The 24,681-nt window shown below is 41.2% G+C and overlaps 1 protein-coding gene across 1 annotated transcript in view; it reads left to right on the forward strand.

Annotated features, from left to right (window-relative positions):
• The window catches only part of ADCY5 (adenylate cyclase 5), a 202,530-nt gene that overhangs the window by 140,407 nt on the left and 37,442 nt on the right, over positions 1-24,681 (forward strand). Inside the window, exons 4-8 of the mRNA XM_063161762.1 lie at positions 5,589-5,700; positions 5,877-6,004; positions 9,552-9,710; positions 9,911-10,052; positions 18,921-19,061. Of these exons, the coding sequence (XP_063017832.1) occupies positions 5,589-5,700; positions 5,877-6,004; positions 9,552-9,710; positions 9,911-10,052; positions 18,921-19,061 (682 nt within the window). The remainder of the gene's footprint in view (positions 1-5,588; positions 5,701-5,876; positions 6,005-9,551; positions 9,711-9,910; positions 10,053-18,920; positions 19,062-24,681) is intronic.

The following is a 24,681-nucleotide window of genomic DNA, read 5'->3' on the forward strand; positions in this document are numbered from 1 at the left end:
TGGAGAACATTTTTTGCATTGCTAAGGCTGTGTCTTTAGCCTGTCACACAGACATCCCAAGAGAGCAAGGCTGATGTGCTGTTGAGACCTGAGATGGTCTAGAAGCAGCTTGCTGGGCTGGTCCCTGGGCTGTCACTCAGCACAATGATGTGTGTGGGCCCCTTCACCCTCCCTAGGTGGGCTCTGCTGCCCTTGCTCACATTGGTGCTGCTTTTCCCAGACACGCTGCCGCCTGACCATGGCCACTGTGGCACTGCTGGGAACTTGTCCTCAGCTTGTTTTGGTTTGTCCTTTTGTTGTTGCTGCTGTCAAATTCAGTAGGGAAAGAGCATGATGAGATGTTCTCAGTGTTTCTGGAAGCTGGAATCCTATCTTGTGCACAGGGTGAGTAGAAGACACAGAGGATCTCTGTGCCATCCTATCCCCAAGTAGCTAAGAAGGAGAGATGGGATTTATCTTGATGTCTTGTGTATTCCAGGAACTTCTAAATGAACTTAATACTTTGTTTGTGCCACTGGAGGTGGAAAATAATTCTGGGCTTACAGTGCAAGAGAGGAACTGGCTTTTAAACAGATGTCCAAGTGTAAAAATTAACTTGTTTACCAAAATGCTGAAGAGATACTCCCACCCTGGATAAACTCACAAGACATCTGAACATGGTCTTGGTAACCATCTCTAGGTGGCCCTGCTTGAGCAGAGGGTTAAATGAGGTGACCTCCAGAGGTCCCTTCCAACTTCACCATTACTGTGGTTCTCTGAAAGCCTGCTTTGGTGTAAAGAGCTTCACCCAGCCTTTCAAGTGAGAGTTTTATTAGCTTCATCCCGGTCCATCCTTTTTCTTTGTTCTTCCTTGTTCACAGTATGACTCAATGGCATGCAACACCAATTGCAGTAGATGGTGTTGTAGCACCCTGAGACCCTGTCCTCCCCCATTAGCTTAGTGAGCTCACTGGCAAGGGGCAGACTGTCCTAAGTCAGTGACATTCTTGTTACACCTTTGTTTGTGAATGCTTGCTTCTAGTGAACAATGACTATTTCATCATGGCACATGAACTCTTTCTTCTCTTGTAGCTAGTGTTCATTGTGGTAAAATACCATGGTTCAGATCCAGTCAAAAGCACTTTGCAGTTATTATAAGGCATTAAAGCTCTCAGAGTGTGGGGTTTTGTTCTGTTTCCCATGCAGTGCCTGTGGCGTTTGGTTTCCAGCAACACATGGTGTTTATATTCCTGACTGGCATCACCGTTGTGATGGTGATAGGGTTTGTGTTTCTTGCCTTGCTTGATTTATGTTGTGGCTGGCGTGTGTGGCACGCACATGGCTTGAAATAGAACACGGCTGGGTTTTTTTGTTTTTACATTAGAGGCACTCATGATTTAATTTCGCATTTTGAATAATCCTGCATTTGCAAGGAAACTTGTGTCATGTCCCTCCTTTAATAACTGTATTAGCTTCAGACATTTAAGTCTGCATTGCAAAATCATTCCCTGTAGATGTGTGTGGTTTTTAAACATCTCATGGTTTCCTGCTTCCCACCTTGTCCTCAGCTCTTCTTATTCCTTATGTTCTTTGCTTTCTGCCATACCTCTCCCCTTCCTGCACACTTGCAAAAAAAGTTCTCTGCCATCTTTTGCCATCCCAAAGATCCTGTGGTGCTTCTGCATCAGCAGTGCAAGCATCACCTTACAGGAGATAGTTTTAGAGGACCTGCAGTGGTAGGACTTAATGCAGTAGGGTGGTAGACCTGAGTTGGTCTCTGGGATGTTGCACTGAGGCTCCTGCTGGTTCCAGAGCTGCTTGTCCACAGGTATCTTAACTGTTGTGTGAATGCATTACAGACCAAAAAATGGGAAAGCTGAACTCAGCAGGATGGGAATTTTCTCCTCTTGTCTCTGCATCCTGGCTGTGTTCCCTCCATTTCAGCTCAGTCTGCCTTTGCAGTTCTGTTGAGGCGCTGTGCACAGAGCACCCAGACATCCTTGCAGTTCACTGTGTCCTGGTGGTTTTGGGAAGAGCCAAGCTCAGGCAGAGCTGGCATTGCCATGGCAGCAGCAGCTGGAGCTGTGAGCCCAGCCTGCCCTGTGCTGCCCTTCAGACATGGTGGAATGCATAGGAGCCAGCAGCTATGGGGTGTTCCAGTCCTTGTATCTCCCTTTCCTCTTCCCTTGCCTGGGGTTTGGGTGCGACCAGGCAGGTGTCAGACTTGTCCTTAAGCAGAGGGGAGGATGGCAGGATCTGCCATCAGGCTCTTTTTCATCCTTTTTACCTATCAGCATCATGAGCCATGCAGGGCAACAGCCACAAAACTGAGCTTGCCTTGTACAGCTATGAAATCTTGAGCCAGTCCTTGCTGGAAATAGGAACTGAAATAGGAGCTTAGGAAAGTATTCACCTCTACCCTAAAACACAATTTGTGGTACTTTTCAACCAAAATAAAACAGAAAGAATTTAGAAAGACATATAAAATTAATGATAACTCCTCTTTTCTTCCCTGTCTTTCCCAGAAATAAACCATTTTCTGTATTTTTTGAGGTCATACCCTGGTTACTGCTGGACAAAACCCAATCAGATGGTAAATCTGAAGACAGTGATGGAGTGGAAAATATATCAAGAACTCTGAAACCATTACAACATTTTAATTACATGCTAACTGGTTTTTCCACAAAGCAGTAGCCTCCCAGATGAAGGGACTGGGACTCAGGGCTGATAATAGTTGCTGATGTCCAGGCTGCAGATTGTGTGGTCAATCCCTTCTAATCTGCTCCAGCTAATAGTACAGCTAAACCACTGCCTTACTCATCTCACGATATTTTATAGCTGTAATATTTATTTCCTTTGACCTTTTTTTGACCCATTGTCATTTGCTGCACCATTTGGCACAAGGGAGGCTGTTACTGGCATTGTCCTCCCACCAGCAAGGAAATGCCATGACCTCTGAAGACTGACAAATAGTTGGCATGAGTTGGGCCCTTCATCACAATCACCAACACCATGGTCCTGTAATAAAACCTTTTCACTGCTGAGGGTAGTCATTGACATGGCTGAAGTGTGGAGTAAGGAGTTGAGAGTAGTGGGAATCTGTGTGTTTAACCTCTAAGGCTGCTAGTCTGGGTAAGATGCACTGGCAGGGTCTGGAGGTGCTTCAGACATCTCACTGTGTGTGTTGTGTGTATAAGCACATAGATATAACAAGCTTCTTTTCAAATAACAGCTCTGACTAAACACAGGATGAGGATCATGGGCTGTTCCATGATGGCTGCTGTAAGAGACAGCTCTTTTCCTTGTCACTTCTGGGTTGTTGGGTATTTTACAGGGAGCAGGCAGAATGTAAGGGTTACAAGGGTTAATAACAGCAGGAGCAGAACTTCCTCAGTCCCCATTCCTCCCTTGCAGGAGGGGCTGGGACTGACAAACCTGCCAGGAGTCTCTGCTGCTGGAGCTGCAGTGCTAGCAGGAGTGTGTGGAGGGGGCAGATTGGGCAGAGGAGTAAAATGGGATTTAGTGGCTTTCAGAGTACCTTGCTGAGAGCGGAGGACAGAGGCTTCAGGCTGGGTTCCAGTTGTCAAGGACTGTTTTCTTTGACTCTTGTGTCCTGTTCTTTCTCCAGTTGTTTGGCACAAATGTGTGTCTGTCCTCTCCATCTTCAGTTCCCAGCTACCTGCTCTGTCCTCTGCCATCTCACATGCAGTCCTTTCCATACCCTGGTGAGGTTTTCCATTCCCTGCAGCCCATGTGTCCCAGAGAGTGTCTGCTGATAGCTCAGCAGTGTGGCTGTTGGGTGGCAGAGCAGGTCACACAGCTGGCTGGCTGTAATGCACCCAGGTGCTTGGTTAGCTAACACAAATCTGTGTGCAGAACAGCTCCATAGGGCTCTGCTGATTGCTTCATTTGTGTGGTTGAAATATTGCCACCATTCCACTTCTAGAAATGTCTGATCCATTTATCTGGAATGATAAATGGGGAATGAAGAGAGCAACCTCAGTCATTTATCCACATTTATTAGGCATGGGGAGAAGGCTCAAGGCATCTCTGTGTAGTATTTTCAGATACACCGCTGATATCTGAGTGTCAGGGCAGCAGCTGATCTTGATTTCTCCTGTTCTAACACAAGGCTATTGCAACATGCACACAAGCAGAGTGTGAACATGTTCAAAAATTATTAATTTGCAATTTGCCCTATGTTGGAAGAGGAACGTGCTTTCAACAAGACATATTTGGTTACTGCCATAGAACTGGAGACATTTCCCATTTGTACATTACATATTAGCACGTACTTCAATTGCTTATGAGCAGTACGGACTTGTCTAAGCTTTCATTTGACTTCAAGTGTGTTTCTTCAGGAGGTTTACTTTTATTTGTAAATATGTGGAATCTTGATTTATTTTTGTGTGTTTTCTCAAGTGTTTAAAAATGGCAAAGTATATTTTGATTCAGACATCCCTGCATTCATCTTGTTTTTCTCTTGTACATTTTAGCATCAGTGTGACTAACAAAGAAGTATTTAATGCAATATGTTTGGTTGGTGATTTATTGGAGTTGAAATGTAGAAGGAAAATATGAAAAGCATGCCAGAATTGAAATGTGTTTTGGAAATTTTGCAAAAAATGCTTGTGAAAATATTTTTGTTGGTTTTGCTTTCTGATTGAAGGCATTGCAGGGAATTCCAACTGAAAACATACCTCTGCAATTTGCCTAAAACATGTTGGAGTTTTATTTTACAAAGAAGAAACAATTCCAAAGTGGTTGTTATTTATACTTTTAATTTCTTTTCCAAGTACATCTTGATGGCAATAATCAACTTCAAAGAACAAATCAACCACTGAATAAATATTCCAATATACAAGTAGAACTCATGAATTTTCTATTTATATAACTGTGTGTGCATGTCTACATTTTATCTTGGATCTATAAAGATAAAGTCTGCTGCTTGTTTTACTGAATAGTTTTAAATTTGCCATAATGGCTGGGTTTGATTGCAAGTCAGTATTTTCCATGTTGTAATTATCAATGAGACAAAATCTTTGTGCAGTTTTTTAAAAACCCACAACCCACTGTTGTCCTTGCAGCACAACATTAATATTGATTCACTGAAATCAAAGAGTCATTAATAATACTTGTGATTCAAATAATTGTGCTTTCAAAACAGTCCAGGCTGCTTTCACAGGGCTTTCCCAGTCCCTCTTGGGTGGACCTGTGATGTGATATCCTTATGCAGAGATATCCTAATTGCAGAGATATCCTAATTGCAGATCCTTGCCAGTTTGCCTCAGCGGCAAGGTCTGCAATTGTCATTTGGCAGCACATTGGTCATTTTGGATCTCGGGATCTTTTGGCCAGACGGATGATCTGGGTTCCCACATTTGGGCTTGCAGCCTTACAGGGAGGAGCTCCTGGGAGCTACAGGTGGGGTAGGGGCTGCATCCTAAGGTACATTCGAGCTGCTTATCTCCTTGTTGCTGTGGGGCTGGGACATCCCACATGCCTTCCCATCCCAGACTTCTATGTGCAATTTACACTTACACAAATATCAGCAACAAATGTTGTAACACTTTTTTTTTTTGTTTGTTTTCTCCCTCTCTTTTCCCCAGCATCCTCTTTGCAGACATAGAGGGTTTCACCAGCCTGGCCTCCCAGTGCACTGCTCAGGAGCTGGTCATGACACTGAACGAGCTCTTTGCCAGATTCGATAAACTTGCAGCTGTAAGTTTTCTATTATAATTTTGTTTCCTCTTGTTTTCATTCTCCTGTTGCAAGAATGACATACTGTGCTGGTTCACTGGATTTCTTAAATATTCACTGCCCTAAAAGGCAAGCTATTGCAAGCATGAATATAAGCTGAATACTTCTTTCTCCTTTATTATTCTTATTTTTTTAAGGAGAACCACTGTTTACGGATCAAGATCCTGGGTGATTGCTATTACTGTGTGTCTGGGTTGCCAGAAGCAAGAGCTGACCATGCACACTGCTGTGTTGAAATGGGAATGGATATGATAGAGGCCATCTCGTAAGTACCATATTCCCCAGAGAGAAGCTCAAAACAAATGCAAGTAGATTCTCTTTCCTGTTAGTTCTTAATATTAGGAGCAAGGTAACCTAACCAAAGAACTCTGGCCAGCAAAAAGGGAAAACAGCTGGAACAAAAAACCAAAATGCTGTTAAGGTTTGACAGCAGCAAAACAGCCACTCGTGTTGATACAGTCATGTGGATATCAGAGCTCAGCCTCTTGATGGAAAAGGCAAAGGTTACTGTAATTACTGGAAGTCTCATTCCCAAAGGAGGATTCCAGTGGATAGCAGAATTGTGAATTCAGAGGGTTAATAATAGCTTCATTAAATTTCAGTCACTATTCATTTATGTCTTTAAACCAGTTTTTTACTCACCTGAAAATTGCTTTGCTAAGGTCTGTCTTGTCTAGTTCAACAAATCCTTCTCTATGTGTCCCTCTATGCAAAAAGGGTCAGATTCAAGCCTTTCTTACTTTAGTTAAATTAATTACTGACACAGATTGGTCTTTTTGCTTTATTTCTATTTACTTCCCCATCTGTATTTTTTTCTTTTAAAACATGTGGTGGGGCTTTGCCTGCTCCTGAGGTCAGACTAGCAGCTGTGTTAGTCCAGACCATTCCTGTCTTTCAAGAGTAACAAAGAGGAGATCCATGTCTAGTTTTATTGCTTGGAGGATTACAGACAGTATTGAATATTGTTTGCATTGTACATGTGCTTTCACAGGCCAATTCTTTCAGAATTCAGGGAAGGAAGATTTATTTGGTCATCTTGAGTGTATGCAAGTTCAGGTGCAAAGTTCAGTCAGTTTTGGATGGTAGCTGAGCTGACCTTGATATCTACACCATCTCTGCTGCACAGACTCTCCTGCTCTTTCCCTTCTCTTTTGTTTTTTATTTTCTGAAAGTATATTCTGAAGTATTATTGGTACCAACAGAGAAGTAGAAGATCTTTCAGTGTTCTCCATTTATTCTATGCAGTAAATTGATGGAGTTTCCACTTCAGCTTGATAAAATCTAGAGATACCTCCCTCCTGAGCTTGGTACAGTACATCCTTTACCATTTGAATTTCTGCAAGGACATCAATACACCCCCAGAGTTTTCAACCTCATTTTCATAACACAAATACACAGGGTAAAAAGCAGTGTTTTCACCCAAGAGACCCCATTCAAAGCACAGCATGCAACAGCATTCCCTTACTTTGTATACAGTGTACACTGTCAGGACTTTCTGCCTTTTCTTTCCTGTTTTTAAACTCCATTGTCTTGCACCAATCTCCTTTTTAGGTTTGTATGCAATGTGCAAAATAAGAGGAATTGCAAGTAACTAGTTCCCAGCAGCCCTTGAAAGAATGCTCTTTCTTCCATGTGAGATACAGTTAAGTAGCAGATGACAAAGGGTCCTGTCAAACACAAGAAGCAGCAATCCTTGGCCACCAGCCCCACAGAATATTGTGTTCATTGCCCAGTTGTTGGCCTGATGAAATCCAGAGGCTTTCACATGTTGCTGTATAATTCCCCACAAGGCTAAATAACACCAGGAAGTCCAGACTTCATTGATTAGCTGCAACCCACCTTACTGGAATAAACACAGAGCTGAGGTGCACTCAGTGTTTGTTTACAAATAGCTCTTCAGCAGCCTTTAAAACTTGTTTCCCACTCGCTGTATAATGAATGCATTTAACAATCTTATCTCTTAATAAGTCTGGAAGGTGATTCTGTTCTCACTACCCCTGCTCTCTCTCTTCCCCCCTCCTCCTCTAAGGATCAAGATAAGAGGTTTCACAATTAAGGTAACCAATAGCTACTGAACATTTGATTGCAGGTAACAAATAACTACTGAACATTTGATTGCAGACTTCACCAGCACTGGGCCCTGCCTGTAGGCTGATTTCATCTGTGTCTAATAACAGCAGGGAGTGTTACCCCAAATAGGAAAGACTTCATGAAAATTGTATTCACTGTACCACTGGTATAAATGAGCTGAAAAAAATGAAGTTAACAAAGGATATTTCATTTATCCAATGAATAACCAAACTTATTTGTTTGCTGCAAAGTCTGGACAAAGTCACCTGGTCATCAATGACTCTACTGAGAGAAGTTCCCTGGTATTGTGTCAGTAACATGGCTTGGCAGGGGTGCAGGAGGGCTTTTAGCACCCAGTGGAGGGAGGAACTGCAGTTGTGTTGTTTCTATCAGGTTTATGGGTGCAGCTACATTTGTATTACTCCAGCTCCTGTTTCTTTCTCAAGTATTGTGGTTGGAGCTTCTTCAGTTCTTAAGCCTGTAACACCTTGCCCATATCAGCTTCCTTTACCTGCTAGACAATCTCTGCTGCTTGTTAATAAAAATAATGTCACTTCAGTGAGAAGATAGTGAAACATAAGATAGGGATCATAAAGAGAAAGGAACTTGAAGAGGATAGGAGCTGTTTCAACAAGAAGTCATCTTGGACACTGTTTTAAGGGACATATTGCACTGTTAGGAGGGAATTGGAGTCCAGAACTGGTCTATCTTTATTAATGAAATTCCATTAATAACTAAAGCATAAATATTAGGAGTGTGTTGATGTTAAGGAGTTGGGAGGACTTACCTATCCAGATGATGTTATCTAGAAAGGACTGGATGAACCTGAAAACTGAATAGACTGAAATCTGATAGGTATAAAGTACTTCCTTGTGCAAGAAATTTACTACTCAAAGGAAGGGACAGTGGTATGTGATGGAGGTGAATTGGCCTGTGAAGGATGGATGTTCTGGGAGTGATGTGATTGGCAGTAATGAGAAGCAGAGTTGTTCTGAAGGCCTCATCAAGGCTTTTCCCTACTCACCATCCTAAATATATTTCTCATGTGAACAGCTCTTGAAGTTAACTTTTGCCCTGAAGGGGAAAACTCACAAAGTATTCCAGCAGTCTTTTTGGGAGTAAGCAGAGCATCCAAACCTCATTACATTCAGAACTTGAGTATTTGTAGCTGCCTGTTTGGAGTGACTGCAATAGATGTGGTTCTCTGGTTTTGCTGCTGTAAGGCCTGTTCAAGCTTTCCAGCTTCAGTGGGGTATTTCACACACATATGATATTTCATCTGTGGAAGAGTTGATGCTTGGTGCCATACAGACAAATTAAGATCTCTGAAATCATTTCCTTTTTCTCTTTGCAACATGCTATTACTCTTAATGAGGCCGAGTGCTGGCAGGTTATGTCCAGCTTTGGTGGACATCAGAGACCAGTGCTTTAATCCTTTTACTGCCCCAGAGATAATTTTTTTATGAGTTCTCAACTTGGTCCTGAGTTCAGTGTCCATGGATTTACTCCAAGAGCTCCACGTTCTAATTAGGGCTCTTCTTGGCCAGCCTGGCCATCCAAGAGCAGTACAGCTCGTCCAGTTTTGTTCTGCTGTCCTGTTGATGTGGATGAGCTGTGCCATGTGTATCTGTGAATAATTTATGGATCATGATGGATTTTTGTGTTCTGGGTGCAAGTTTGTGCTGCTGACTGCAGCCATTCAGCTGTTAGTAAAGGCCCTTCTCCCCCCTGTCTCTTCTCAGGCTGGTCCGTGAGGTGACGGGTGTGAATGTCAACATGAGGGTCGGGATCCACAGTGGCAGAGTTCACTGCGGGGTCCTGGGCCTCAGGAAGTGGCAGTTTGATGTGTGGTCCAACGATGTCACCTTAGCCAACCACATGGAAGCAGGGGGCAAAGCTGGGTAAGTTGCTTCATCCAAGCTGTTGTGTTTATCCATTAAACTCCCACACTGAATGTGTAAGAGTAGTGGCATGGCTAAATCAATTGGGGTTCATTGCTTGTTTGTTCCAGTTCATGGAACCCATCCCTGACAGGACCTGGCTTTTTAGGTGATCACTTCACAGAGTCTACAAAACTTCCTTGTCTTTTGTCTCATTGAAGGCGCATCCACATAACAAAGGCAACCCTGAACTATCTCAATGGAGACTACGAGGTGGAGCTGGGCTTCGGAGGGGAGCGCAACGCTTACCTGAAAGAGCACAGCATTGAGACCTTCCTGATTGTGAGGTGCAGCCAGAAGAGGGTAAGGCCAAGCAAACTAACGCAGGTTTAGGTACCTTTCATAACTTGATGTCTCTGAGACACCAAAGTAGAGCCTTTATAGATGAGACAGTTGACACTCAGTGACAAAATTTCCTGTTTCTTTCTCCTCTTCCCGAACTTTTATGTGCACAGGAGGGAATAGCCACCATCTACAAAAGTGTCTGCATCAAGCTCTTTCTAATTCTTTCAAAGAAATTGTCTTCAGTTGTTTTCAAAATTATGTTGAAAAATGTTATTAATATAGATATGCATTTTGTAGAAATACTTAAAGGCATAGATTAAAACCACAGAGATCTTTTCTCTGACAGATTACAGAGGTGATTTTGTCTGCCTGCTCAACCAGATGAATGAACATGAAGATTAGAGCAGTTCCTATCATTGCTTTTCAGCCTCTCTTTCTGAAGATGAGAAAAACTGGTCCACTATAATGATCAGTCATCATTGCAGCAGTAAGATGAGATCATACCAACTGTGACATGGGTCAGGCTGCACAAAATAAGGCTATGAGGGCATTACTGACTTGAACTTGAATCGAGTCAAACTCAAGTGGACATCAACCAGTAAAGTCAACCAATAAATCTTCTTTTTGTGAGACTGTGAATAGCAAACTATCACTAGTTTGTATTCTTTTTAAAAATTATAGAAATACTAGAAAAGGACCTTTTTGATCTAGTTGAGCATAGCCAATAATATTTCTCTTAGTAATTTCTGCACTGTAGCCCCTACTTTGCTATTCACAGTATGGGCAAGCATACAAGATTGACCTGAATTGAAAATAATTTAATATGTTTCTGAATCTAAAACCAAGTAAACCTTCCCACATCTATAAATATGACTGCTATGAGATTAAGTGAATTAGTGTTTGTGACATGTTGCAAAGCACAGTTGATTTGAATAACCAACACCTGTATAGAAAGACTTTGCTACCATTGCCTCATTTCCTGAGAGAATGGAAGTCTCAAATCTCCTTAATAGATATTGTGTAAAAAATCTCCAAGAAAATCCCTTATCATCTTCTAAAGAGAGAAGCTGATGTTTTGGTCTCTATCTGCTCATAAAATAAATCTCATTAACAATGTCAATCTTCAAAAGAGGATTAGAACTTGCAGGGCAAGATTATTGTTCCTGAGCATCACTGCCTGTCAGTGAGCCAGCTGATGTTTTAGGTATCTAAGTCACTTCTTCTTTGCTGGGCAGATTTAAGAATATTACCCAAAATACCCCTGTGGTCAGACTCCATCTCCTGGAGTGGAGACCCTATACTGACTCTTAAATCATACCTGGTTGTCTGCATGTTTTTGTAGAGAACCAGAAGTTTCTCTGGAGAGAAGATGAAGCGATAAGCACTTCAGAGTGCTTGGCACCTGCCTTCATTTCTGAACACAGGATGTGCTTTGAGTAGGAGATTGGACAGAGACTCATAAGAGATGTGGATTCCATTCCAGACATAGGTTTTGAGGAACTTGCATCTTTATGCCTTGATGTGCCATAGGAAAATGAAATGGGCCATTCTTTCACTGCTTTATATGTATTTATTGCAGCTCTGTTACCTAGTGTAGCCCTTAGCTGAAGTCTCTGAGCACTACTATAAAGCTGCTGCAACGTGCTGCATCCCAGAGTAGCTAACAACTGGGACATTTGGATGACTTATGTAATTATTAGGCTAAACTGAGACATTAAAAAGCAGCTATGCAGTGTCATGGGCATTAGGTGTTTGGAGTTTGAGGAGTTTCTGGTTTGCCCACACTGCTGTAACTTTTGTGCTCCCATAGCTGTTTTTTATCTCTTTGTGAATAGTTTCATAGAATCATAGGAGGCCTTGACCTTAAGGCTTGAAGAAAGAACCTTAAAGATTATCTTGTCCCACCCCCCTGTCAGGGCAAGGACACCCTCCATTAGACCAGGTTGCTCAAAGCTCCATCCAGCCTGGCCTTGGACACTTCCAGGGATGGGATATCCTCTGTTTCTCCTGACAACTTAGTCCAGTGTTTAAAGTTCTCTCCCCGTTCAAAAACTCATTTTCACACAACATGAAGATCAGAAAGTGAAAAGATCATGGAGATCATGAAATGAGAAAAGCTTTTGCCCATTTTCAGTTCAGTCAGTCTTGAACTTTTTGCCTGATGGCAGGCAAAGTTCTGGTACTATACTTTTTCCTTTCATTTCTGCTTGATTTTAATGACTTCTTGGGATGTATTTAGCCAGGTTTTCAGTTCATTCTGTTCCAGTAATGGCCATAAAATGTTCACCTGGCTTAGTGAAGAGTTGCTGTGAGTTGGGTCTGGGTTCCTGCTGTCCTTGCACATAAGGCTTGGCATTAGTATTGACCTGAGAGCAGAGCCAAGTAACTGCCTGAGCTGTTCCTTACTTCACATAGCAGAATTATCTGGATACCTGCTTCATCAGTCCCACAGCCATCAAAACCCAACAATGCCATGAGTTTTGATAAATAGATAAAATGTAAGGGTATGTGTTCCCTACTCTTTCTTCTTACTACTGCCACAGGGAGCCACAACTTTTAATTTTCTGTCTTTTTTATTTGTTTAACTTTTTCATTGTGTTAATGCCATTTCTTGGGCACAAAATGGGAGGAACATCAATCTAATATTTTTGTTCCAGGAACTGAAAATAGCTTCTTCTTTGAAAAAATTTTTTTTGCTTTTTCCTTTTAAAAAATGCTATTAACTGGAATATAGTCAGTGTGGTTTTAGGAGGGAAAAAAGCTAGATTCTTCTCCCTCAGTCTTTAATAATATTGCTAGACGTGAAAATGTAGTCCTTGTTTTCTGTCTGATACACAGAAGAGTTGCTTTCTATTAAAAGAGAACAAAATGCAAAGTTTCAAAATCCAGTCTTTTTGGATTTTTTCCTCCTCATCTTTACTTCCAGATCTGCTTTCACCTTTCTGTTTGCCGTGTCCTGTGATTCTGCTGCCCTCATGGGTGAGCACTTGCCTGAAAAGATGAAATTAGCAGGTTCTGACATAAAGGTGTGTTGAATCTTTTGCTGTGGTTTGTTTGCTCCCATTACTGTTAACGCTGGACTGCTCTAAAACCTGGATTGCTCTGGTTGTCTGTCAGCAATTGTACCCCCTCTCCCTCTCCTTTTTTCTCCTGAGGCAGACTCTTCTTATGTTTTCACACAACAAAGAGGAGACTATCACATCTCTCATATTTTCCTGCTCCTCAAAGGAAGCCTTTACCTTTTGCAAAGTTGGATTATCTCAGTGTCTTCTGTTTATTCTGTGGTGAACTAATGTGATTCCTGATAATGAAATGAAGTTTCTGTCTGTGATCTCTAAGGGAATGATGCATTTTGTACACTATTAGTCCTCAAATGTTGGGTGCTAATACTCCCTTTCTTCATCAAATGCACCTCTGCTTCTCCCATTAGCCAAATCATTGCTCACTTGCTGCCAGGTGAGATAAGAAAAAAAAATTAATGAAATCTGCCCTAAGAGTAGTAACTGAGTAACTCTGCTTGTAACTTCCATCCAGACTAATAATTCCTTGTTCAACACTGTCTCTTGCCATTTCACTAGAAACAAGCTCTTTTCCCAGCTTCATGTTCCCCATCTGTCTTAGCCCTTACTCTCCAACACAGCATTCTGTCAAAGCTCTATGGAAGAAACAAAGCCAGAGAGAGCTGCTGCATTTCTTTTCTCTTTAGAAAAACTTGGATTCTAGTCTGTTAATCCAAACCCAGCATTTGCTGCTCTACAGGCTATGTGTCATGATCACTGACTAAATAGTTATTAAAAATATCTGTTACCAGAACTGACATGGAAGTTGGCAGTTTTCCACAGATCTGGAATGGAGGTTGTCTTTCTGACTTTAGCACATCACACTTCAAGTTTTGCTTCCAAACATGGTTTTGTGGGACTTGGCAGTGCTGTATTTAATGATCTTAAATGCAACCTAAATGATTCTATAATTCAGTGTTTTCCATTTATAACCTTGTGCTTATGAGCCTTCTTCCTTTTACCTCCACTGAGGCAGTAGTGATTACCTGGAAAAAACCAATCTGCTCTTTCTATTCTACAGTAATGAAGAATTGTAAGTTTCTGTTATCCTCATATGGTATAGGGTGATTTGCACAGGGTAACTTTGATTCTTATCCAGTTAATTTTCACAATCATTTGGATATGTGTTTCTAATGGACTGAACAGATTAGCATGGTAGAAATACAGGAATTCTCCAAGGAGATCCTTGCCTTTCTTCCTTACTGGCTTCATTCTTTACCTGAAAGTCTGTATTAACAGATAAACAGCAATTTATCAGCTAGAATTACTAAAACTGTTGCCCACGTTTTAATACTTCCCAAACTTAACCCCTAGGCATTGCAATAGCCTGCAGAGCAATGTATTTACCCTTCTACAGAGTGGTTTTGTTTTATCCATGTTTTTTAGCTTACTCTGCAGACTGCAACATTCATATTGCATAGTTCTGATCCTCCACCATCACAACTTTTATATCTGCCCTTCTGAATCTTATTCAAAGCATTTGTCCCAGTCATTATTGCTATCTTATCACTTCCCTGATATTTTTACAGTACTCTATTTACTTATTCCCAGTTCTTGTGCTGCCCAAGTTTCTGGTGTCTGTACAGCAGCATGTCACTCTGGTGGTTGCTCACTTTCTGCTCTTCTCTGTGATCAGGTGCTGCTCTAATTTGCAGAAGCATCACAACTCCTCTTCCCAGCACTTCAAAGCTTTACTCTGAGAAGGATGGAAAAGTGTGTATTTGGAGGAGTGGGAAACAGACCTTAAGAGGAATAAGATTTTAACAGCACAGTTTTACAGCTAGCTTTATCATCCTCAACATTGTCAGAAATCATGGGAAATGCTTTGCTTTGGACACGAGTAGAAACAAAATGTGCCTGCAAACAGATGAGCAATACTGCTGACCAAACACACTGTGCTGACTGCACAAAGTCTGCAAGGGAAAAAATGTTTATTTTTTCTAATGTCTTACAATTGATTACACTTGGGTGTTTCTTTTAACAATAGCAGGTACACATCAGTTTCAGAAATGATTGTTGATGGTGGCCTTAAAACAGCTCAACAAAACTTTGGCTGTAACTCCTAGAAAAACAATTCTCATTCTTTTCTAAATAGCACCCTGGAATTCCGTCCAGCTGAAGAAACAAAATGGTCCTTTAAATGTTGAGCATGTGACTCTCCTAAAACACAATCAATCTAATGTGATGATTCCTCAATTTAAGTCATTTAATCAGAGCTCAGCAGGGTTCCACTTATGTAGATTTATGAAGGCAGTGGTTTGGAGCATGTAACACTACCAGAAACATCATGCACATGTCAGAAGGACTTCAAGAAAATCTAAATAATATGTAGCTAAATCTGATATGGCTGATCCATAATCAAATTTCACTGCTGCACTGATAGTGATCAATATTTTGGAAAATCCTATTACACACACACTAAAGAAATAACAGGCATTCTTGATTCAATTGATAAGTACAAGAAAACCCCAGCTCTTCCTGCAGTTTTGCTGTAACATTACTGTAGCTCAGTGTGTGGGAACTGGTGGTGGGAACACAATAAAACCCCTGGGAATCAGATTTACAGTCTCTTTGTGAGTCCAGATTTGAAAAGTTCCCACAACAGCTTTCTGGAGTTTAGCCACCTAAAATCTGAAAAACTCATTGCTGTCAGAAACTTTTGCACCTTCTCTTGTTGGTAGTACCTGTAATGAGTAGGACTGAAAGGTATCATCCCTTCTCTTTCTTTATTCTTCTTTTCCAGTCTTGTTATGCCTTAGGCAGCTTTGTGTGCAAGTTGTCCTTATGCTGTCACTTAGCCAGGAAGAAACAGAGGAGGCATCCTCATAAATTTCCACAGAGGAGCTGTGACCCATCTAATGCTTCATTTTTAGTGTTTGTTATTTTCATCACCCACTGAACAAGTGATTTTGCAGAAAATAAATTATCTCAAGTTTTTAAAACAACAGGTTTAATTTTTTCTTTAATAAGTGTTGATGTTAGCAGCAAAGTCCTATTATTCAAGATGACCTCGTACCACATTATGTAATGTGGAAAAGCAGCAGTGCACTGTGCTTGTGTGTATGTGTTTTAATCTGATTGGAAATATTGCTGAAACATTGTCCACAATCCAGTGGAAACTTCCTACAAGAGGTGGGGGGGGTAAAATACTGCCAGAGTTCAAGAAGCCATGGAAAATTTATGGCACCTGACCTCATGGTTAGAAACAATCTCAGAATTACATGTTTACCCATTTTCCTGTTCTTACCTCAGTCCAGATGTGTCAATAAATATGTATGAGGTCATTAATTTCCTTCAAATTCATCGAGCAGTGCTCCAGACCCACTAGCACTTGCAGCACGTATGAGGATCACTCATGGGCTGAGAGGGGCAGTATGTCTTCATGGACTTTGGCATTAAGCCTTTTCTCAAATTCTAACCAAATTTACTAACTCATGGGGCAAAAACCTGCTGTATATCACTTTTATCATCTGTTGATGTAAAGCCATTTGTAAAGTAATCAAATAGTTTTGCTTTTATGGGTCCCCAGACTAGTTTCAACATCTGGGATTTTTTATTCCATTTGGCTGAAAACCCTCCCCTTAGTTGGAATAAAATGGATTGACAGTGTCACTTCTGTTATTGAAAAACAATATCTATTTGCTTGGAGATAATGAAACTGTATTTCCTACCAGTTTTCTGGCATCACATCATAAAAGAAAGAAGCATAACTATGAAAAAGATTGCATTACTGAAAAAAGCCACAAGAAAGTATTACAAATGATGGCAATGAGTATAAAGAGCAGCGAGTCTTAAAAAACAAAACCTCAAACCAACTCAAATCTGGACATCAAGATTTCATCACATTAATGTATTTATAGAAACATTTAAAAGAAGTCTCTCCTGGAGATTATCCAGTGGCTCTGTCATGGTGGCTGATGTGAAACTCAGCTGGTGCCAAGTGCTGCAATTTTCAGACTTTTCAGATGAACCAGTGGTGGGTTCAGTGTGGGGAAGAGGAGATATGGGAGGCACTTGCTGTCCTGGGGGCATCCATGTGGGAGCACCTATGGTTCTCCTGATGGTCATCCTGCTCCCACAGGGTTTCCTTGTGACCCTACACCTGTCCTCCTGGCTGGGTGAAGGTCTTTGCAGGATCACTGCTGCTCACTGTCACGGGGCCAGCTGGCTGTGGGGCACAGGGCTCTGTCCCAGGTGGCCCCATGTCCCCAACCCATGGCCATGGAGCTGCAGCCCCACGTGCTCTGCAATGTTGGGTGCCCGTGTGGTGAGCTGTGGTCTCCAGGGAAAGGCTGTCATTGCAGCTGACTCTTCCTTGCAAGGAGAGAGAAGATGATTTCCCATGCTTGTCAGTCAGGCAGCTTTCTCCAGCACTGAATTTCAGCAAGCCTTTTTAAATTTCTTTTTAAAAACCCTAATTTAAGGCAGCATGGCACTTGACATTTAACTCTATGGTTACCATGGAGATAACACCAGGTATTTTGCAAACTCCTGAAAGGTACAAGTTACACTGAATAGTGGGGAATCAAAATAAATAGATATGGAATGCAGACTCCAGGCAAGAAAAGCAGCAGACCAACTTGTATTGTCAAATAACACTTGAACCAAAACTCTAGAGTTGAAAGCAATAGAGGCTTTCTTTTTAAATAACTCATTTGTCTGGAAATCTAAAATTAACTATTAAGTCTGTTTTCTTCTCTAATGTCATTGAAGCGGCAATTCTCTTGAAAAAGTTTAATTTCTCAAGTAATAAACAACAATCCATACCTTCTGAATTTTCAAGCTCTCCAGAGTTTGTCTGTTTTAAGCAAGGATATAGAAATTGCCACCCTTCTGAGTGAGTACAGGTAAATCACACAATCCTCCCAGAGCCAGTCTGCAATGCAGCCCTTGCTAGAGGGACTTGTGTCCACAGAGCACATTCCTTGTGGAAACATGCCTGTCTTTTTGGCTAGGGACTATATTCAAAATAAGGAAATAATCTACCTGTTGTTGAGCCTAGTCACAGGTTGCACTTCTGTGCTCTTGAGACTGGCACTGAGCTGGAATGAAACCTGTCTGACAGATCTGTGCTAACCTCACAGTAAGTTCCCATTGCAGCCAAGAGGCAAAGCCTTGATAACAAATACAAAGACTCTGTCCAAACTTCAGGAGAATTTGTGTCACTGTCAAATTGGAAGGTAGCATTAGAGCTGGGAGGACCATTTTGTCACATTCTGCAATTGCATTACCCTTAACATAAGACCAGTTGTTTGCAAGATTTACATGCTTTCCTTAGCATGTCGGGGCATATGCTCGTGCAAGTGTGGAAAATTGTTTGCTTGTGCCTATGGAGAAAGGTATATATAACACCCAATTCTGTATTCCCATTGCTTCAAGGAGCTTCAAGGCTCCTGTTCTTCAATGAAATCACTCTGTCTGTTGTTTCTCTTCTAGATGTAACTGTTCTTTGGCTTTTTGAGGATCCTCTGTGTAGCATCTCATCTTGGAGCTGCAATTTTCTATCTGAAATTGTTGTGTTTTATTCAATTTGCTAATAAAGAAAACAGATGTCTCAATTTTTGAATACTACCCATGTTTACACAGGTCATGGTGGTTGTTCAGAACAAGTAAAGGAATAAAATGACGGGCAACATTTAGAGTAAAGTGTTCTAAAAATAAGAGAAAGAGATGCTGACTGTGCTGCTGATTAGTGACTGCTTCACAGAGTTCAAGGTGCCAAGCCAGCTTTTGGAGCGAGAGCTCAGAAGTGGGAGATGCTTTGGGAATGACTGCTGTGTAAATGTTTGGAGATGTATCATGCATTTCTCTGTGGTTTGTATTCCAGAAAGACGAGAAAGCCACGATAGCCAAGATGAACCGGCAGCGCGCCAACTCCATCAGCCATAACCCGCCTCACTGGGGTGTTGACCGGCCCTTCTACAACCACCTGGGGGGCCACCAGGTCTCCAAGGAGATGAAGAGAATGGTAATGCCTTGCTCTGTGGACATTAATTCATTTTCTTCTTAATAGGGTGTTATATATCCCTCCTGCTTTGTCTGAAGGTTTTTACAGCCCCCGAGGGCGTTTTCCAAATGGGGGTGGAAAATTCGACTTTGACTCCAGAAATAACAGTAATGGGTACATCTGGAGGTGAGTGATTGTGAGATGAGGCACAAGGTTGTTTGAGAGGGGAAGGGAGGCTGAATGGCTCAAAGAAGGATCTTTTGTGTGACTTGTCCCACATTCTGAGCACTCATCCAGACTGTGTGAGAAGATGTCATTATCTGCAAAAACTGCTCCATAACCCAGGCGTTCAAGAGGCATCTGACTGACATTTCTGTTAGCTCAGTACCTGCAGAGGGTTCTTGCATTGTCACAGCCAGGTGCTGTTCTCCTCTCTGTGTGCTGTGAGGCCCCAGGGATGTCACTGCCATGTTTAATCCTGGAGAACACATCCTCGAGTACATGGATTAATTGGCCTCAGGTAGCAGGCATCTTCATTTCTTTCTTGTACCTTTCACAGTCTTTCTAAATTAAAATGAACAAGAGCTAATTACCAATTCAGTTGCACTGAGAGGACTTTTATGGCTTATTTTACATAAAAGGTGTAGATGATATCTTTGTTTTCTGCTATAAAGATTAAGAAGGTAGCTTATATTATAGTGGCTATTTTTAATAACAATAGAAACATTTAACACCTCTATAATTGCATGCATAATCAGATTGTTCTGTAACCTTATTTATGTTGTTTTGACCCTTCATGCACAGTTAAAAGTGTCTATTTGTTACTCACTTTGTTGTCTATAGGCAAAGTTCTGCTCCAGGTCACCAAAGCCATTAAGTATTTTAAAAAATATATGAACATGAGATTCAATCCCACAGTTTAAAAATTTGGTCATAGCTATAAGAAACTGCATATGGTATCTTTTAAAGGGAAATGCTGGCACTTTTATTAGTAGTTGATGCTAAGATTATTCAATCTTAATATTATTTTACAGTGCAAAACCAAATTTCTTAGTAATACTAATGTTTCTTTCATTTCTCAGATCTCCAAATGAGGGCTTCTGACATGAGCATACAGATCAGTGGAACTGTGCATTTTTTTATGTGGGCTTTTCAATAGGGTGTGCTCAATAGGCATGACATTATTAGAAGAGACTAATCACACTAGCACATAATTATAATTATAAATTTCTTTGAATAGCTTTTAAGGGGTTCTTGAAGCCTCCTGTTCAGAAACAAGGTGTATGCATGCCAAATGGTATTATGCTTCTTGGTGTTAATTACAGTTTGCCGTGTCTAGCTGGTTGTTCAGTTGGAAAAACATAATTATTTATTGAAATACCAAGCTGAGTCCTAAAAACTTCACTGTTCCTCACTTGTAGGAGGAAAGACTTACCTTTTTTTAACTTATCTTCAGCCTTTCCCTGTAATGTTATTTACCTTCTTGAAAATTCAGCATCTCAGAAAGTCCCTTCTACTCAATCTGCCTCTTGTACTAAGCTCTCTTTTGAGAAGCTGATGTTGCATGCATCAGGCTGTTCCTTGAAAACCAACTGAAACCTGATTCAGATGTATTCTTTTCAGCTAGACTTTTTGTTGTTCTTATGGACTGTTTTTTAAAACCTGTTATTTGCAGATTTACAGATCTGTTACATTTGAGATGCATTAGTGAAAATGCAAACATCCTCCCCATGGCCTCCCATTTTAATATCTGCTAGATGGATATATTAGTGATTAGAACACAGCAGCAATTTCTCCATCTCATATCTCAACTCAGAGTAAACTTCTAATTTAAATATGCATTTTTTTGTACCATCCAGCTTTGCAGAGTGCTTTGTCATCTCTGACATTGTGTTACATATATGCTGTGTGTGCTTAATGCATGCAGAGTGCATGCTGGCTGCAAACTGCCTGCTTAGAAATACAAAATGCAGAGAGACAGAAGGGGAGCAGAGCTACAGAAGCTTTTATCAGTGCTCCTCTGGGATGACATGTCATTGATCTTGGTAAGCAGCACCAGCTCTCAAACCTCCTGAAAATGTGCTCTTTGTTCCACATCACCCACCAGACCTTTTGCATGTTGTTATATATAGTCTTTCTTCTTGGAAGCTGTGAACATGTAAGGTTGGATTAGTCAAAGTATTATGCCAAAGGTGGGCAGTGCAACATTGCCTTTCTCTTGAAGACCTGGAGCTCCTTAGCTCTGTAATTTCAAAACAGGTATTTATAAGGGTAATGGTGAGACTGTCCTCAGGCAGGAGCCAGGTAACATTGCAGTGATGTGCAGTTCCATTGTATTAATGTGTAGATATGAATACATTTGTGTGTAGGGAATAATAGAGATGGGTATGAAGGGCAATGGGTTTTGTCACAAATGTAAAACATTTTGCATTTTAAAGACAACCATATTTTCTGAAAAAAAATAGACCCTTTTTTTTTTTTTGAGTCTCTACTTACAATTCCCTGAAAGAGAATATTAAAGTTCCCTGAATTGCATTTTTGGAAGGCGCTGTTATATTTAATAGAAAACAGAATTATTTTGGCCATTTTTCTTTCCAGTGAATGCTGGCTCTGGTAGCTGTCTCTATTCTTAGGATATATTAGCAGTAGTCTGAGAGGAGATGGAGTAGCATCAAATGTAGCCCTTTATTCCTTTTTTCCTCCTCCTTCTCCTCTTTTGTCACATCATTCTCATGTGCTGCCATGTCTGGGCACATCACCAGTGCAGCTGGTGGGGTTTGTGTGGAATGGCAGCGTGGGCAGTGACATGGGGCACCTTTGATCCCTCCTTCTCTCCATGTTGTGGCTTGGACCTTAACCTGCTCCAGGTCCAGCAGATTTTCCACGATGTTTCTAGTTAAAGTTTTTCCCTTTTGCACACAGGAGTTTTTTCAGACACATATGAATAAGATAAATTATCCTACATGTGTCCTTGTGGTGGTAATCTAAAATGTCCTGGAAAGCAGGAGTCACTTTCCTACTCCTACCCTGGCTAGCTGGGGCCTGAGTCAAGGAGTTGCAACTGTGTCAGCTCGTCCCATCCAGCACTTTCCTTGTGCACTGGTCTTCTCTCCAGACCATCACACATCCTTCTTTTTCCCTTCCCATTGCTTAGCAGTGGCCTTCCTCCCCCTGCAGAGCTGCAGGGAGGCAGCAGCCCAGACTCATCAATGCTGCACACTGCTGATGCTGACCTCCATTAGCTGCTGCAGGAGCCCCAGCCCCGAGCAGACTGGTAACTGTGCAGGGCAAGTCAGACCCAAATGCCCTGGGAGGGCCAAGAGCCCTGCCCTGAGCTGGCAGCCTCTGCTGGAGCCCTTCTCTGGGAGCCCAAGGGGCTGCAGGGGCTGGGGGCAGCTCCAGGGCAGGGGAACCTGCACAGCATCAGCTCAGGGCTGCCCACAGAGCAGGAACTGAGCCGCGGCCTGGCACAACAGCAGAGCTGCTTGCTATTTCTATTGCCTTTTGCAGCTTGTCTTCTCGTTTCCTAAACAAAAGCAATCAGTCCAGCACCAGTGACTGTATCTCTCTGGAAATGGAGACTTTTGTGCTGCTCATTCCCCCAGGTCTCCATACACCAGCCTTGTCTTCCCCACTGTCTCTCTAGTCCAGTTTGTAATTGCAAGAGGGTCAAAAATAAGTGAACTTAAAAGCATTTGAGAGAGTACAGGTATATTTATAGCTAGTACAATATTTATACACCACTGAGAAATACTTTGCCTTTCCCAGTATATATTTCAGAGCGCTTTTATAAATATTGATGAATTTTAGACTTCTGGAAATAATACTCGTGTCTCAGTTTTCATCAGCAAAACAAAATTGCTATTAAAGAAAAACCAATTTGGGGATTGTAGTCGACTGTAAACTGAAAGAGGTTTGTTGTAAACAGCAATAAAAAGGGAAATGTTGATACTTTCCAAAATTACAGGGCTGTTCTAGATGACAAATTATTTTCTTGCATCTTTTACTCTGCTCAACATTATTAAGTTTGTATCCAGAAAAGCACATCCAGTTTGGGATTACAATAATTTAGGAGATGTGGATGAGTTAGAGATAATCTAGTGGACAAAATTCCAAATAAGCAGAGTTTCAACAGTGTGTCCTCTGAAAATGGTGAAATATTGTGTTTGCTCTAACCTAGAAGGGAGAAGACTGATTAGAAATAAAAGTCTTCAAATACAGGAACGTTTATAAGGACAAAAAATAATGATAAATCATTCTCCATGACTGTAAAGGGCAGGTCTAAAAATAATCATCCTAATTTGCTGAAATGAGGGTCTAAATTAAGAAAAAAACTTAGATGCAAGGAACAGGCTGTATAAGAAGCTTGTGAAATCCCTGATTTTCATGAACAATTTCTAATTATTTTACTCAGGGCTTTTAAGTCTGGAGTGACATCACAAAATCCTTTGCAAATATTGAAACAATAAGGTTAAAAGGACTCTATTAGGAGAATGTATAGGGAATAAATAATATATGAATAATATGAGATACATGTAAAGATTTTAGAAAGTTTCTGATCTGGGCATGGAGCTTCATACATCAATCTCCCCCCTTTGTACAGGAGCCAGCTGTACCCCCAACGTTGCTGGCAGAGACTTGTCTAGCCCTTGTTTAAAGACCTGAAAGGATGGAAAGTCTTGCTGGGCATTCTCTTCAACAGTTTTATGATTTTTGTTGATGTTTCACTTCACATGTCCTCACTTCAGTTTGAAACCATGGTGCTGCATGAGCTATTCACAGTAGATAGAAGACAGTTTAATTTTCTTTCCTTTACAATTATCTTCTCTGTGGTTGAAGACTATTACCATGGCTCTGCACAGCTCTGATTCCCTCATCAAGTTTGTTCCCTGGTTGCAATGCTGGTTCCAGTCTGACCATGCTTCTGTCATGAGTCTGGGTACAGCTAATGAACCATTTAATTTGCAGTGAAATTGTGTATGAAGTCAATGTTTGTTACAAAGTAAAAAACTGACATAAAATCAAATAGAGATTATATATGTGTAGGAAATACTACTGCATGCCTGTGTTAAAGATGTGAGACAAGGTTATAAAAATGGATCCTGGCTGGCATGATAAAGGGAATCAGTCCTGATTCCTTGTGGTGCTGCTCAGACCTCTGCACATCCTTCTATGTGATATTTCATTGCTTGGTGTTTGTTTTCTAATGAAACAGCACTCATCTACAAGCAGGGTCATTCAACAATAAAATAATTCTTTGTCCTGTTCCCCCTGTCCTAAATCAAACAGTTCTTTGCATTTTGCATTGTTAATACAGCTAATTTCCTCTCTTTATGTCTCCAAGTTGCCCTTACAATAGATCTTGTTACTTGGAAATCAAAAGTGGGGAACAGGTGCCTCAGTGGAACAGATGCCATAGCTGGTTCTGGGCCAATTCTACCTCTAAAATATCAGAAGTAATGAAAATAGAAAATAAAAGCTCCATAGGACAAGTTTTCCTCAGTCAGCTCTGACAAAGAGAATTGGATTTGAGTCCATGAATTAGGCACTGAGGGTTCACCCTCCTCTGAAAGGTTTCATTTAACTGCAGGTCACCATTATCCTCTTTTCCAGCAATCATCTGCTAAATCTGGTAATTGCA

This window comes from Melospiza melodia, chromosome 8 (genome assembly GCF_035770615.1).
Source record: "Melospiza melodia melodia isolate bMelMel2 chromosome 8, bMelMel2.pri, whole genome shotgun sequence".
In the NCBI taxonomy this organism is placed as follows: Eukaryota; Metazoa; Chordata; class Aves; order Passeriformes; family Passerellidae; genus Melospiza; species Melospiza melodia.